The sequence below is a fragment of the Acomys minous genome, assembly GCF_964271855.1.
Source record: "Acomys minous genome assembly, chromosome: 12".
Classification (NCBI taxonomy): Eukaryota; Metazoa; Chordata; class Mammalia; order Rodentia; family Muridae; genus Acomys; species Acomys minous.
In genome coordinates, this window is record NC_140493.1 from 55,341,655 (window position 1) to 55,357,521 (window position 15,867).

A 15,867-nucleotide genomic window follows, 5' to 3' on the forward strand; every position below is an offset into this window, starting at 1 on the left:
CTGTTTAAAGTGTCTAAAACTTTTTTTAAAAAAACCTTGTCAAAATAAACCTTTGAGTTGGGGATTGTTTTCTGATTAATCTTACTAACTAGATTAATAATTTAACCTGAGAATGTCTCAGTAAACGGATTTTACTATGGTAATATTTAAGTGTAAACTTCAATGGGGAGAATCAGAGCAGAAGAGTACTAGAATAAGCTAGTAATTAAAACTAAGTGTAAAAAGCAGACCAAACTATCTTCATTTGTTATTGTTATCTAGAAAATCAATGTAGAACACGAAGACATTACCCCCGGAAGAAAGTGTGCATGTCTCTCTGTTCCCCCCCGGGAGTAAAGCATGCGTGTCTTTCTTCATTTCCCCCCCGAGTAAAGTGTGCGTGTCTCTCTTCGTTCCCAGGGTTTTGGAAATCCCTCTGGTGAATACTGGCTGGGGAATGAGTTTATTTTTGCCATAACCAGTCAGAGGCAGTACATGCTGAGAATCGAGCTGCTGGACTGGGAAGGGAACCGAGCCTACTCACAGTACGACAGGTTCCACATCGGAAACGAAAAGCAGAACTACAGGTAAGCCCTGCTCGGTACTGCACTCACCAGGCTTCGACCTCGCCACCCAGTGATAACGTTAACTACAGAGCAGGAAACAATGTAGATGATCCCTGGCAATAACATCCAAGGTTGCTGTCCAAGCCTATGATGATGAGATAATGAACACCCTTGCTATGAAGGTGGGATGGCTTCATACATCTAAGAGGAATACTGGTAACTATGTGACTCAATGGCTTCCAGTAATCTATGTTTATGAACAGAAGACTCTAAGGTTTTATTATGTTTACTTTTCTTAAGTTTTAAATTTTTTTCGAATCACCTCCAAAATAACTAGAGAAAAATTTTATAGTTTTGAGTAATTTGCATAAGACGAGCCAAAGCATTGTCAAGAGAATTTTTTAAATAACGTAAACTGCAAAAATAAATCTAAATGATGAAGTCAGCCCATACAATAGAATGTGAAACTAGAAAAACTATACTATTAATTTTAAATGGTTCTGACTACTTTTTTCAATAAGCAGCTCATAGCTTAGGAAAAGTGAAAACTCTGGCTAAAGGGATAATGTAAATACTTCCTATGTTATAACCGTGTTCTAAGGACTTGATTAGGCACTGGCTATTTTCAGTCTCACAAGCATCATAGTCAGGCTTTGGGAGTGTCAAGCTCCTGAAAATCTGCTTGGCATTCCTCAAGACCAGGAGAATACTTCAGTAGGTGTCATTTCTTGACCCTACCAATACAATACTCATCACACAGCAGATCTTTACTTGCGTGTGCCTTGAGTTCATAGCAGGTAAAGAGGACTTGCAATGACTTTTGACTATCAGTAGTCTCCATTTGTCTTGAAAACATAACCGTGTACATTAAAGGAAGTGACAAATGACTGCATGTGACTTGGAATGCTAACAAACAAAGTCCTGTGGTTTTTCATCCAGTGTGACTGGCTGTGTCTTCAGAGATGAACTATTTCTGATTCTTGTTTGTCTTTTTAGTCATACAATCAATCCATGGGAACTAAAATCCACATCTCTTTTAATGGCCTGACTCATTTTTAATCTGTTACATATATGATTATACTCTTGGAGATGTAATAGTCATTTTCTTTACACATAGTATGTTATGATGTCACATAACAAAGGATAAGAAATAGACCTCAGAAGTAGATAGTCTCAGGGTGGGAGCAAGGGGATACTTTATGGCAGCTGCAGAAACCAACCAAGAGACATTTATAAAATGCAATGGAGTGTAAGATGAAAAGTTTCTAAGGAGCTCAGTATTTTGAGAGTTTTGTAACAAGAAAAACCACTGTAAAACATCAGGGGTACGCTTATGTAAATGTTTTGACCTGAAACTTGAAACTCTATGAAACTTGGTTAATGTCAGACAACTTGACAATAGAAACAGCAAGTAATGACTCTAGTCTTTTTCTAGGCTCCTGAAGAATTTGCCCTGGTTCCGTTCCAAAATGCCACTCAGATTGCTATATGCAGTTGTGATGGAAGGGGATTGTGTGTGTGTGTGTGTGTGTGTGTGTGCACGTGTGTGCGTGTGGTGTGTATGAATGTGAGATGGGGTGGTATTTGAAGGGTAAAGTTAAGGCAAGCTTAAGATAGGCAGCATCTCTAAGGCTTCCTGTGTCAGATGTGCATTACCCTTGCACATGTATACAAAAGGAGCTCTGGCTTCGTGTTAGAGCCCTGCCACTACCATACCTTTCTTAAATACTCCTTAAATCTTTGGTATGCACGATACCTCTGCCCACATGTCTTTCACACACATGATACAGAGCTATGGTTAAATTAAAAAATAAGTCTTCAAGCTTTGGAATGGTGTGCGCTGTAGGATTTTCTCTCATGAAACAATGTTTGAAATGGGGAAACAGAATTATAAAGCTAGAAATGCTGTGATTTAGTGTAATACTTCTGGCTTTAAACAAAAGAGAGCCAAAACCAAAAAATGTACAGTATCATTCTCAAGGATAGAGAGGCAATTTTTACTATCATCTTCTTCATGGTTGTTATGGTATCACTAGAACAAAGTGGGTGGTTCTGGCTTTCTCTCTCAGGAATATCAAACAACTTTAGATCTGCCATAATTATCTCCCATAAAATTAAGTCTAGGATTCTTGTTTTCATCACATAGGAAATTATGGTGCACTAAGTCATAAGCCAGCTTGGGTAGAAGGTTAAAATAGGTATGCTATAGACTTTCTCTAAAGGTTATTATTGGAGTTTGAATGGAAGCTATTTCCCACGGGTTTTTTTGTGTTGGGATGCTTGGTCCCAGCCTGCTGGCTCTGAATTATAGGGTGGTGGCGCTTTTATTGGGCCTCCCTGGATGCAGTGGGTGACTAGAGAATGGGCCTTGAGGTCTTATAGCCTGGCTCCACCTGTCTGCTGTTCTGCTCTTTGATTGTAGATACTGTGGAAATGGCCACCTCACATGAGTGCTGTTGTGACTTCTTCATCACAGACTGTAGCACTTTATATTCTGTGTATCAGTGGTTTGTGTAGCAGCTGTGTCTGAGAACCAGAGTCATGCTTGGTGTCCATGGAGGCCAAAAAAGGGCATCACGTCTCGAGGAACTGGGATTCAACTTGGTCCTTAGCACCCTGTGGGTACTGGGAATTGAATCCAGGTCCTCCACAGGAGCAGCCAGGGCTCTTAAGCACCGAGCCATCGATCTAGCCCCTGTAGTACTTCTTAATCGATAAACCAAAACAACCCCTTCCTTCTGTGAGTTGTTTTTAAACAGGTATCTTATCACAACAATGAGAAAATTCACCTGCACAGTGGAAGAGAAGCCTAAATACAAAAGCTGGTTTCTTGATGGTTCTCTCGACCCCTGTCATCCGTGCTTCTCCAGGGGACAGTAATGCATGCACGGCACCTGCATACTGTTCCAGCTGTCAGGATGAGCTCTTCCTCCACTCGTTTATTCTTCTTCTGAGCTAAATTTCCTCTGAACAAGTCAAACTTCTAGTACCAAGATGTGCAGAGTAGTTTACATTGAGTGACATTATCTTCCCATATTAGTGCACGTGCATAGTGATGTTTGAAGGAAGACACATTTTTAAAGATGAGGAAAGTGAGGTTAGTGTCTCTTGCTCTACTCGGATTCAGTTGGTTGCATTCCAACTGAAATTCAAATACTTGAGTGTTATTGTTTCAAGTTGTTACATGCTCCATGATGTTTTAAAGTGTTTTAAATTAAGTTCATAGGGTGTCCTTCTAAGATTTTAACATTTTAGTTTTATTTTATATTTTATAGATATTTTAAAATGGGATAGTACATTTGCTTCTTCCATTCCGTTTCCTCTGTCCAGCCTTTCTTACTTACTCTCACATGAACCCCTCTACTCTTAAGTTGATAGCCTCTTTTACTTTTAATATACTTGCTACACACACACATACACACACGAGCAAACACATATATCCACAAATATACATAAATAGAACCTATTGAGTCTGTTTCTGCTTTGTGTATATATGGTTTCAAAGCTCACCACTCTGCACTGTGTAACCAATAAGAGGGATCAGGCATGGAATAGGCTAATTCTCATCCAAGCAGTCAATAGTCACATGCAGTTCTTAGAAATTTTATTATTAAGTACTTTTAGCTGTAGTCACAGACCTGATTTTAAAAAAGAAAACCAGTCCTCACGTTCCTGACATATTGCTTAAAAGTAAGTGTTATGAATGGATAGAGTTGCTTAGAGATGTGCATATAATACACATTTCCTTTTTAACCTCCAAGGACACTTCAAATGATTTTCTGTGAAATTGTGAAAACACAAGTTACAGAACCCAAGAGAGCATGAATCAGAAAAATAATAATAATATACAAGTGTCACGATAAACATAACACATGGAATGACACGCAATCAATGTGAAATTATTAAACACCTCCCCTGGAGGGCTGGCATTATACGAATCCTTGTCACATAACACCCACGCTTTTGTGCAACCTTCCTACCTCTAGTCTTGCTACTCTCAAATACCTCTTCACCACTATAGCTCAGATGATTTTTCAATAGACAATCAGACAATTTATCCTCTTTCAAAGTTTTTTAAAAATATATTTTATTAATTTATTCATATTACATCTCAATGGTTATACCATCCCTTGTACCCTCCCATTCCTCCCTCCCTCCCATTTTCCCCTTACTCTCCTCCCCTATGACTGTGACTGAGGGGGATTTCCTCCCCCTGTATATGCTCATAAGGGTATCAAGTCTCTTCTTGGTATACTCACTTATATCTGGACACTAGCCCAAGGGGCATGTCCCATGAAAGTCTTCACTTACCAGGAAAGTGGGACAAAGGGGAGGACATCCTATTGGGACTCTAGGTGAGAGAAGCATGGGAGAATGGGGGAAATAGAAGGATCCAGAGGGTCCTAGAAACCTATAAGAAGAACATTATGATGGGCAGATCTGGGCCCATGCGTCCTGTTCAAACTATAGTACCAGCCAAGGACAATACATGCAGTAAACTTCGAACCCTTACACAAATCTAACCAATGGACAAGACATTCTCCACACTTGAGCAGAGACTGGGGTCTGACTTTCACACGAACTCTGGTGCCCCATATTTGACCACATTCCCTGGATGGAGAGGCCTGGTAGCACTCTTTCAAAGTTTTGACTAATGTTTTAACACCTGCAAGTGAAGTCTACCACTAAGACTTTCTTGCTTTTTATCACTACTGACTTAACCAACTGTTGCCACCAATCTTGTTCAGTTCAAACGCTTTCTCATTTTGATGATGTTTCAGTAACTGTGGCCGACGTTTCTAAGTTTCCTGCCGTGCTGGTGCCTAACCAAACCCTGCATACACAAACCTAACTTTATTACACCAATATGTTTTATACAATTCAGATTCTGTCTTAACCGAGGATATCGTCCCTGAAACCTTCCCTAGTGAATGCTGTTGTATGCGGGTCCATTATTCCCTTGAGATCTGGATCACACCTCCTGGGAATCTGGTGGCAGACTGCTTGCTGCTGAAGCTTCCTCTCTAAATATTGCAGAGGTCAAGGGGACTCATATTACCTTCCCTCCTTTCTACAAGCAAATTGTGTCCAATGATTGGTCAGCATAGGAGTGTAAACCCTCATCCCTGTACAAGGCCAAGGGGAACAATTTTCTTGCTGTGACTTGGTTAGAACTACCTCTCCAGCCACAGTGTCCTGATCCTATAACTACACCATAAAAATCATAAGTGCTCTCTAAAGCACCCCCATACTGATTTTCTAGAGAAATGTTACTATCATTCTCACAGCAATTTGGGATCCTGTGCTTTGACCTGTGAATGGCTTTCCAGCATCCACGTTCTATCATATCATTAAAATAATAATAATAATAATAATAATAATAATAATAATAATAATAATAATAATAATAACTTACTTATTAACTAAATATAGCTAGTATTTTTCTCTGTATGTTACACTTATTCCTGTTCTCTATATGTGTAGGAACCATTTGCATAGAAATTCAAGTTGTAACTGTTAGCAAAATTACCAATGGTTGATAAATAATATAAGTGCATATATAATTGCTTTGTGCCAGATGTTTTGTTTTCACATCAGAAAACTGAATGTAGCCCTTTGCATAAAATCGCAGGAATTATTATGACTACAAGGAAGAATTTGATCTTTGGTCTTATAAATACATACTATATCTATGGCTGTTCCCCAGTGAAGGAAAATTTTTTATCTGTTTTTTTTTTTAAAATTAAATAAAATCAAAACACACAATATATGACAGCATCTTTTTCTAATTCTGTCTTGTTTGTAGGCACATTGCTTCATCTCCTCAGTTCTCAATTTTTCTCCTTCATTTTCTCCTTACTTCCTTTCTTCCACCTCTTCTGTCATTCCTTCTGTGCTTTGTGATAGTATCTCACTCTCTAAACTAGACTGGTCTTGGAACTTACTCTGTATTGCACAATGACCTTAAACTAACGGTAATGTTCCTGCCTTGGTCTCCTAAGGGCTGGCCTAGAGGGATGAAACCCCACATCCTGGTTTCCATTCATGTAAACTAAGGTGTTTGTGAAGCTTTTTGAAGCTCAAAAATTATTTTCTAGATTGGTACTTTAAAGGTATATATTTCTTTTCAAAAGTATAAAAATTGTGTGTATGATACAAGTGCCTGGTGCCTATGGAGGTTGTAAGAATGTAAGGGTCACTCTGAACTTGAGTTATGCATGGCTGTGAACCACCGTGTGGATGCTGCAAACTAAACCCAGTTCCTTTGCAAGAATAGCAATTTCTTTTAACCACTGACTTATCCCTCCAGCTGTGGTCCCACTTTTATGTATATATTGCTTTTTCTATTTTATGAGTTTTTGCACTACTTGATAAACAATTGGATTTTTATGTCTCTAATAAATATTCAAGTGTTTCTGTCAGGTTAGGGATTAGAGTAGCCTTTTACTTCTCATAAAAGTTTGTGTCTCAAAACACAGTTAAAAATAAATATACAATCATCGACACAACAATAAATTCAACTTCAAAAATACAACAGATTAATTATGAAGTTGAAAAGATGCTGTGCTCAGTGGAGTGAAAAGAAAACAATTCTGAAAATCAGGGTTGTGCAGTCTGTAAAGAAATCTGAGTTCATTGTCTGTAAAACCAACAGAAATATACTAGCCATATTTATGTAGGAAAATACAGCTTACAATGCTGCATGGTAGACAGGCAAGGATAATGTGTTTTGACCATGGTCACTTCCTCTCCTCCACCTCTTCCTAGATCCACCCACCTTCCTTACCCAATCAAATTTTGTTATATTTCTTTCTTTTCACCTTTCAATCTTTTAATATGCTGTCCAGCTTAGATGTTTATCATCTGTTGCTGGAGAATAGTATACTTATCAAGGATAACACTTTAGAGAATATTGGTTGTTCCTACTCTAGAAGCTAACAATTGCCAAAAACTGCAAAGATATATAGACTTGAAACCCTGTGAGCATATACAGGGGGAGGAGGTCCCCTTCAGTCACAGTCATAGGGGAGGGCAGTAAGTGGAAAATGGAAGGGAGGGAGGAATGGGAGGGTACAAAGGATGGGATAACAACTGAATATGAATAATGTAATATGAATAAATCATTAAAATATATTTAAAAATTGCAAAGATAGAGTGGGATCTTGTCAGCATTTCCCTGTCCACTGTGGAATTAGATTTGTGCAGGTTTTGTCCATGGTGCTCCAACTGCTGCGAGTTCATACATACAGCTGTCATGCTGTGTCCAGAAGACATTCCACTTAGTCATCCACCACCTCTGAGTCTTAACGTTCTTCTTCCCCACTCCACGTCCCTTGTACAATGATCCTTGAGACTTGATGGGTGGTGGTGGTGGTGGTGGTGGTATATGTATTCCTTTAGAGGTGAGAGCCCTGTAGTCTCTTTTCTAGGCACGTTGGCCAGCGTGGATCACTGTGTTCTTCACCATCTACTAAAAATGATGCTTGAGTGACTCACTGACACATGGATATGAAGATAAGCAGCTGCCAGTACATCTGTTGTTATCTGCACCACAGTAGGCTTTACCCAGGTGCCTATGACCTGTCTAGCTATATGTTCTAACCCTGGTAATAGTACCAGGGATGGGTTTCATCTCATGAAGCATGACTTAAATCCAAGTAGTTGGTTACTTCCACTAACTTCATGCACCTGTTGCACCAGTGGGCATGTCTCACAGGATACTCGGGGTTATGACTAATGATTATTGTTCTCTTCCACTAGCTTGTATAGTTCCCTGCAGTACTATGAAGCCTAACTAGTAAGGAGGAAGTTCCCATATCACTATCAGTGGCATTGTGCCTTGTTCTATGGCTCAAGTATTTGGATCAGCATTTGATTTGCGCTTATAAAACAAAAAGAGTGTGAAATAAGCAAGATAAAGCAGTATACTTTAATGGTATCATAGGCAAATCACCTATCATATTTGTGGCTGAATTATTTTATAGTTATGCGAAAAGACACTTTCATCAGAAATATTGCTTAGGCTTGTTTTGTGCCTTGTAAACGTAAATTTAGCGACACAAAGCTAAAAGGTATTCAGGTGTTAATTTCAATTTATTTTTATTGAGAGGGTTGGAGAGGTGACTCAGTAGTAAAGAGCCCTGGATGCTCTTCTAGTGGACCCAGGTTCAATTCCTAGCATTCACAACTATCTGAAGCCCCAGTTCCAGGTGACTTGATGAACTCTTCTAGACTCCGTGCATGCAAGCCTCACACGTGTTGCACAGACATACATGCAGGCAAATATCCATACATATAAGTAAACACATACTTTTTATAAATAGTGTAATAATATAATCCATACTGAAATCTACTTTTATTGTCTTAACAACAATATATATATTCACTCATTGCTTTAGTCATAACTCTAAATGTCATACACTTAGGACATACTACCACATACTAAACACTACCCCCAAAATTAATGTAAATTAATGTAAAAATAGTAGTGCTTGTATAAAATTGATATTATTGAAGATTTCAGTGTTTTTCAGGACATTTCTTTTCTTTATTAGTTTTTCCTGATTCAACTGAAATCATATCTTTTAGAAAAATTGATCCATTCCACATTTTCTAGCACTAAAACCCATAAAGGTTCAATTTGTCCCGTTGTTGGCTGGGCTAAGTTAAATTATGAAGAATCAAAGCTCATATAATTTATTAAGCTGATAATTTTTAAAAAGGTTTTAGCAGTGACCCTCCTCTTGTTAATGTCTTGAAAGTTTGTGACACATCATTGAAAGCTGCTATTTTATGTGATTATAACTCAAAAGCGCTATTTATCAATTGAAAACAAATTTAATTGTACTATGACTTTTTAGTAAAGAATAAGTAAATAAAGATTTTCTAGCCATACTGTAAAAACACATAATTTAAAATTACATATTTTACTAGATAGTAATTTTACAATTTTTTCCAACTAGACCTTGGGGAACTTTTAAAAATATAAACTTAATTTTTTGTTATGTGTTTGTGGTTTGGAAACAAATGAGTCCGTTTGTACCTAGCAGAAAACTTGAATTATTTACATCTCAAGATAGTGTGTGACACTTTATAAAGCCCTCTGATCACGATGTGCCTATGTCATTTATAATTCAAATGGGTGGATATTGAATTTGTTATCTCCATGTCTAGGGGTTTTAGTGGTAAGGTCTGGTCAGAATTGACTAAATAATGGCTATCACAAGCTTTGTTGGAAAAAAATTTCTACATGAATAGATGAATAAAATATTGAGAAAATTATGGTGTTTGTGTGTGTGTGTGTGCGTGTGTGTGTGTGTTTGAAATATTTTAGCCATGAAGCACATCTTTTTTGTTCCAGTTTTATTTTTGGTTGGGATCTTTATTGGGAAGTGATTTGATGTGACCTATCAAATAGCGCACTGGGAACTCAAAGACATGAACTCTAGACTTGGATCTGCAGTTGCTTTTCCGAATGACCTTGGACACAACATGTTGCTTCACTTTTCTAAACCTCAGATCCTCGGGAGTAAAATGAGGAGGTAAAGCCGAACTTCATTCCAAGTGTACAAAACAAATTCGTATGAACTGAAAAGAAATCTCTTGAGCTCCTCATGTAAATTTGAGCCCTGCAGTTTTTGGAGGTATTGGAAAACGTGCTTCACTTTTTTTCTTTTTTCTTTTTTCTTTTTTTAATGAAATGTTTCTTATTTCTCTGATCCTCAGGGCTACATGGCCCTACAGTCCTGGCTGGAACCAGTAGCAGATGTTGTGAAATACTGAGAAGAAAGTTATTTCTGCAGAACTCCAGCGCTCTCTTAAATAGCTATTATAGGTTTCCAAACTGAAGTTTGAAGTAGTTTTATTTGAGCATACCAAGCATCCCTCCTCCCTGTTACCTCTCTGTTGAAACAGGCTCTCTATGGATTCAAGTCTGGCCTTCAACTTGTGAGCTGCTTTATCTCAGGCTCGATTACAGCAATGTGCCATCACCATACCTGACTGCAATTAGTTCTCCAATTTAGTAGAAGATATAATTCTATTTAACATGTTGTTTTCCTGTGATAATTTCCAAATCCCAGAGATAATAGTTTTAAGGAATGGAATTAATATTATATATTTCTTGTATGAGATCAAGTTTTTGTGCAATACAACCGCTTTGGAGTGTAGGTGAAGAGATAGATTGTAAATAACCACACAAGCAATATAATGCCACAAACACCAACAAAATAACATAGAATGAGTAAGGGGCCATAGCCTATTTGAGAAAGCTTGGAAAGCTCACCAGGAAGAGCCTAAATTATTAAGGAATGGGAAAATAAAAGTTATATGGAGAATAATGCAAAAAGAGTTAGCAACGGAAGCAATAGCTGGTTTAGAAGTTATGTTTAAGGGAGTGGAATGTTATCCTATTCAATACTTAACACACAGGTCTCACTTGTTCTCAGCATCTTGTGCAGCTATGAGTCTCTGCATTAGCTGTTTACTGCAAAGAGAAGATTCAATTATCAGAACTGAGGGAAGCATTAGTCTGTAGATATAAATCAATATTTAGTGGGGACTTTGGCAACATATGCATTTAGCAATACATGAGTTTTAGGCCCACTTCTGTGCCTAGGATTTCCTTGGCCATTTGGACCTTTGAATAGGTCCTCAGTACTTGGCATGAGTTATTTTCAGTGGGTCTGGCCTCAGAGCTATTCAGAAATCAGTTATTAAAACCAACCAACAAAAAATGAAAATTATTTCTTCTTCTGAGTGGGATTAAAGTTTTCTTCCTTGTGCTTTCCTGGGCTTGTCTGGGTCTGTGGAGTATAGCATGGTTATCCTGTACTTTATGGCTAATATCTACTTATATGTGAGGACATACCATGCATTTTTTTCTGGGTCTGGCCTACTACTTCACTCAGGATATTTTCTAGTTACATCCATTTGCCTGCAAATTGGGTGATGTCTTTGATTTAATGGCTGAATAGAATACTACTGTGTAAATTTACTACATTTTATAAAATCTACTCTTCAGTTGAGGGACATGTAGGTTGTTTACAGTTTCTGGTTATTTGTGAATAAAGTTGCTATGAACATAGTTGAGCAAGTGTCCTTGTGGTATGGTAGAGCATCTTTTGGGTGTATGCCTGAGAGAGAGAACTGAAATCGGGGGGGGGGGGTGGGACATCTCTGGGACAGGGAAGGCTATTGGAAGTTTATGTGGATGACCCTATCTAAGACTCCTAGCAGTGAGGGATATGGAGCCAGAAGCTGTCACCCCCTATAGCCAGGTGGGACTTCCAGTGGAGAGTGAGTGACACCAACCCACCCATAAAACCTTCAACCCAATTTGTCTAGCCTACAAGAAGTGTAGGGATGAAGATGGAGGAGAGATCGAGAGAATGGTAAATCAGTGACTGGCCCAACTGGAGACCCAGCCCATAGGAAAGAAATAGAAAAAGAAAGAAAGAAAGAAAGAAAGAAAGAAAGAAAGAAAGAAAGAAAAAAGAATTAGCCTTTCATCCTAAGAATAGGGAAGAAGCACAAAATTTTACTTGCATATACTTGTGGTTTCACTTCACTCCTAAGTCCTTGGTTAAGAACCTGACTTAGATAACAGCTGCATACTAAAGAGATCAGTTCTTCTGAGAGTGAGGACAGATGAGGCAGACTGCTTGAGGAAGTGGAGGACAATTGGGAAAGGTTCCCTCAAGGAACTCCCCGGTGCTTTATGAAATGTGAGTACATGTGTGTGAGGCAAGGAAGTAGGAAAGATGGTGGCAGAGGAGGAGGGAGCTTGGAACTCCAGTAAGAGTGAACAATAGGGACAAAACACAGAGGTAGGAAAGGACACGCCTCACTTAAAGAGTAGCCAACCATCTCCAACGTGGGGGTTCACTGTGGTAGAGAGAATCGAAGACCGTAATCCATTCTGAAGGCTTGGAATTATACTAATTGTGAAGTCAAGTAAACACAGGGCTGGTTTTGGTCCACAGAAGAATCTGCTTACTCTGGATCCTTAACTGCCTGCCTGCCTGCTGTAACATTCCATCAAACACAAAAAGAGAAAGTATTTTCCCCTGCAGGGAAGCTCAGACAGGGCCTCTCAATGATTTTTAGCATCATAATCACTCCACTCTGTCTTCACTTTAGAAGATGCTGGAAAGGAATCTTCTTGCTTCCTCTAAATAGAAATTTCCAAATGAGAACAGAGCTGCTTCTCCTAGTTGTTTTCATACTACAAAACTCTAGCTAAGAGCTCAGAATATTCAATGCCCTAAGTTATTTTCTGGTAAAAGAAAAATCCATAATTCTTTCAAGTAGCTATTGACCTGGGATTTTAGACAGAAAAAGTGCATCCAGATAGGGAGCCACTCATTTAGAGTTCACTCTGTGAGTCACATGAGAACTCAAGGGATTTGAAACACACTTTAAGCACCTGTTATATATATTTTGAGGGATTTATGCCGTGTGCATATGCATTTTGACACTCAAATTATTCGATGTATGACTAGTAAAGGCAAGGTACACTAGAACTATTTTGTTTGCTTTTGAACTAAGAGCAGATAATTTTTGTATTTTTTAAACTTTGGAAAATAAGATTTTATTTCTTCAGAATTCACAAACATATGCATGCACCTTAGTGTGCATGTGGGTGTAGATTTAAAGGAGGGTGCTATCTCATTGCTTTGCAAAGGAAAGCAAAAATAACAATATTTGATGTCAGTATTTCCTTTGAAGGAAAATATGATCATCAGTTTTAAAAATCATGCAAGCTTCGTGGCTGTCTCTGAGAAACACTGAGAATTGGCTTTTGCTATGATATTAAAATGGGAGTTGCTGTGACAGTGTTTATAGTGTTAAAAGCTTGAGACGTTCTGGATAGTTGATTAGTGAATTTGGTTAAAGTGGTAAGCAAAGGGACAGCCACTCAAAGTGTACCATCGAAACTTACACAGACAAAGAAGAAATAGTACGTGATCTTTACATGAAAGTTAATATCAAAAAGCACACCTGTAGAATCCGACAGCTAATGAGCCTGGAGCCTTTGCTGCTTGGCATCATTTGGGCTAAGTATTCAGAAGATTCTGGAAGCCCTAACACAGTGCAGAGCCCCAGGACCTTCAGTAAGCAGAGCTTCCCCACCCCCAACCCCACAACATCATACCTTCTAATACAAGTCTATAAAACTAAATAACATGGTTAGCTGAGTATTCCAAAGCCAAACCCTGGTGGTTCACCAGTGACCCAAGTCGCTCTAAAAACAGTTTACTCCAGTCAAGGAAGATTTAGAGTGACCAACTTTTCAGGAAGTAGGCATGAGAATTAAAAGACAGTTTAGCTGGGGACCTTTCTAGGAACCTTTATGAGTAAAGAAAAGAAGTAGTGGTGCTCTAGGCTAAAGAAACAAAATGCTCCATAAATGGCAAGAGAACCATAATAGTTCTTAAAATATTGGAATTTCAGTTAAAGAATGGACATTTGAATGGCTGCCCTTTGGCCTCTGTGTTTCAAAATAATGTTGACGTTAAGTTACATCATCCGTCCGAAAATCTATTCTTCAGTTGCCTGTTCTCTGGGCCTAGCATTTTGCTTAGTCTTTCAAATAATATTAGACTGTACAGACTATCAATAACTTAATCTCACTGCCCTTGGGGATTATTAATTGGCTGTGTCTCCATCTCACCACATTTACAAATTTTACTCCAGACACTTGCCTATCAAGGCATATTTGTTTAGTTTATATTCAGCCATTCACCTAACCCGTGTTTACTAAGGTCCCAGGTTACACAGTTTCTTTGAAAGCTAATGGCTTGTGGATTAATTTACATTTATTTATTTACTTGTTACCTGGGGGTGGGGGAGAAGAAGGAAGTAAGACTTCGATGACTTTATCGGCAATTTTTTTTTTTTTTTTTTTTTTGGTTTTTCGAGACAGGGTCTCTCTGTGTAGCCTTGGCTGTCCTGGACTCACTTTGTAGAGGCTGGCCTCGAACTCACAGCGATCCACCAGCCTCTGCCTCCCAAGTGCTGGGATTAAAGGCGATTTTTTTCTTTGACTTTATATTTATTTTGTATTGAACAATAATAAGTGCCTCATCTTAGTTTAGCTCTGGTGCCCACGAGTTGCTCTCATACGCTCAACTCTTAGCTAGCTGAACTACACACTATCAGCTGTCTTAGTCTTCCTACTCACATACTCTTTTCCTCCCAATCTTGGGAACCTTTGCTTCTACTTACAGAGTTGTGTCGGAGAGTATCGATCATTGTGATACCATTATCTCTCCTGGACATTTATTCGTTGACTTTGATTCATACATCTTCTTAGCATTTTCTCACATATACAGTTTTAGGCTTTGGGGAACAAGGAATTGATAATACATGGTTTCTCCAACATGTGAAAAGTGTTACTAAAGGCTCATGGAGCCTTTCCCAAGCAGAGGTGACTAGCTCAAGACTCCACACCAACAAACAAACCTTCTGTTCTTTAACAAAGAGTATGAAGCTGTTGGAACAGACTCAAAAATTCGATGCTTGGGTTCCAAAGGAAGTTATCCAATAGAATGGGCACTGGTACGTGATATAGGTTCCTTCATAAAATTTGATGCTTTCATTTCTCATTTGGGCTGAAGTAGTCATTTTAGTGGGGTGTTTTATGAGTTATTTCCTTAAGTCTTTCTCTGTTGGCAGCCATAGACCAATTCTATACTCCTTAAAGCAGTGCCCAAATACAATGTGAACAAACCATTAGATCATTAATATTGGCTAAATGTCAAATCATGAAAAATAATGACCTTGGGTCTTGAATTCTAAAAGATAATTGTGTTATTAGAGTTAGGGTGTTACAGCATATAGACCATCTCTTGAGATAACTAAAATTTAACCTCCAAACAATCTGAAAACTTGGTTCATACTGACTCAAATAAATAGTTATTGGGTGCTGATTATGTATGTGGAATGTAAGAGTTCACAAAGAACTAAAAATTTCCCTGTCTAGTCAAGCAGTGGGAAAAGAGTTTGTTGTGTAGGGGTAAGGACACAACTTCAATCCCTGGCACCCATGTAAAACCTGAGAGTGGCAGAGCTTCAGTAAATCTCTGGTTGTGGATGGAATTTGAGCAATTCTGGGTGAACTAATAAAATACCACACATCAGATATCATTATAGACACAATTTAAAATGTGATTTATCTAGAACTAGTTTAATAATATTAACAAAGTCTAATGTAAAAGTCAAAGTCATTCTTATGGTATAATGAATATACATTTTTATTTTATGAAAATGTAATGTATTTTATCTTCAAATACAGAAAAGGAATGAGAACATATGAAGA

At 38.2% G+C, this 15,867-nt stretch overlaps 1 protein-coding gene across 1 annotated transcript in view; it reads left to right on the plus strand.

Moving 5' to 3' along the window:
* ANGPT1 (angiopoietin 1) overlaps positions 1-15,867 on the plus strand; it is a 244,515-nt gene that overhangs the window by 204,832 nt on the left and 23,816 nt on the right. Inside the window, exon 7 of the mRNA XM_084747938.1 lies at positions 400-566. Coding sequence (XP_084604064.1) covers positions 400-566 — 167 coding nt within the window. The remainder of the gene's footprint in view (positions 1-399; positions 567-15,867) is intronic.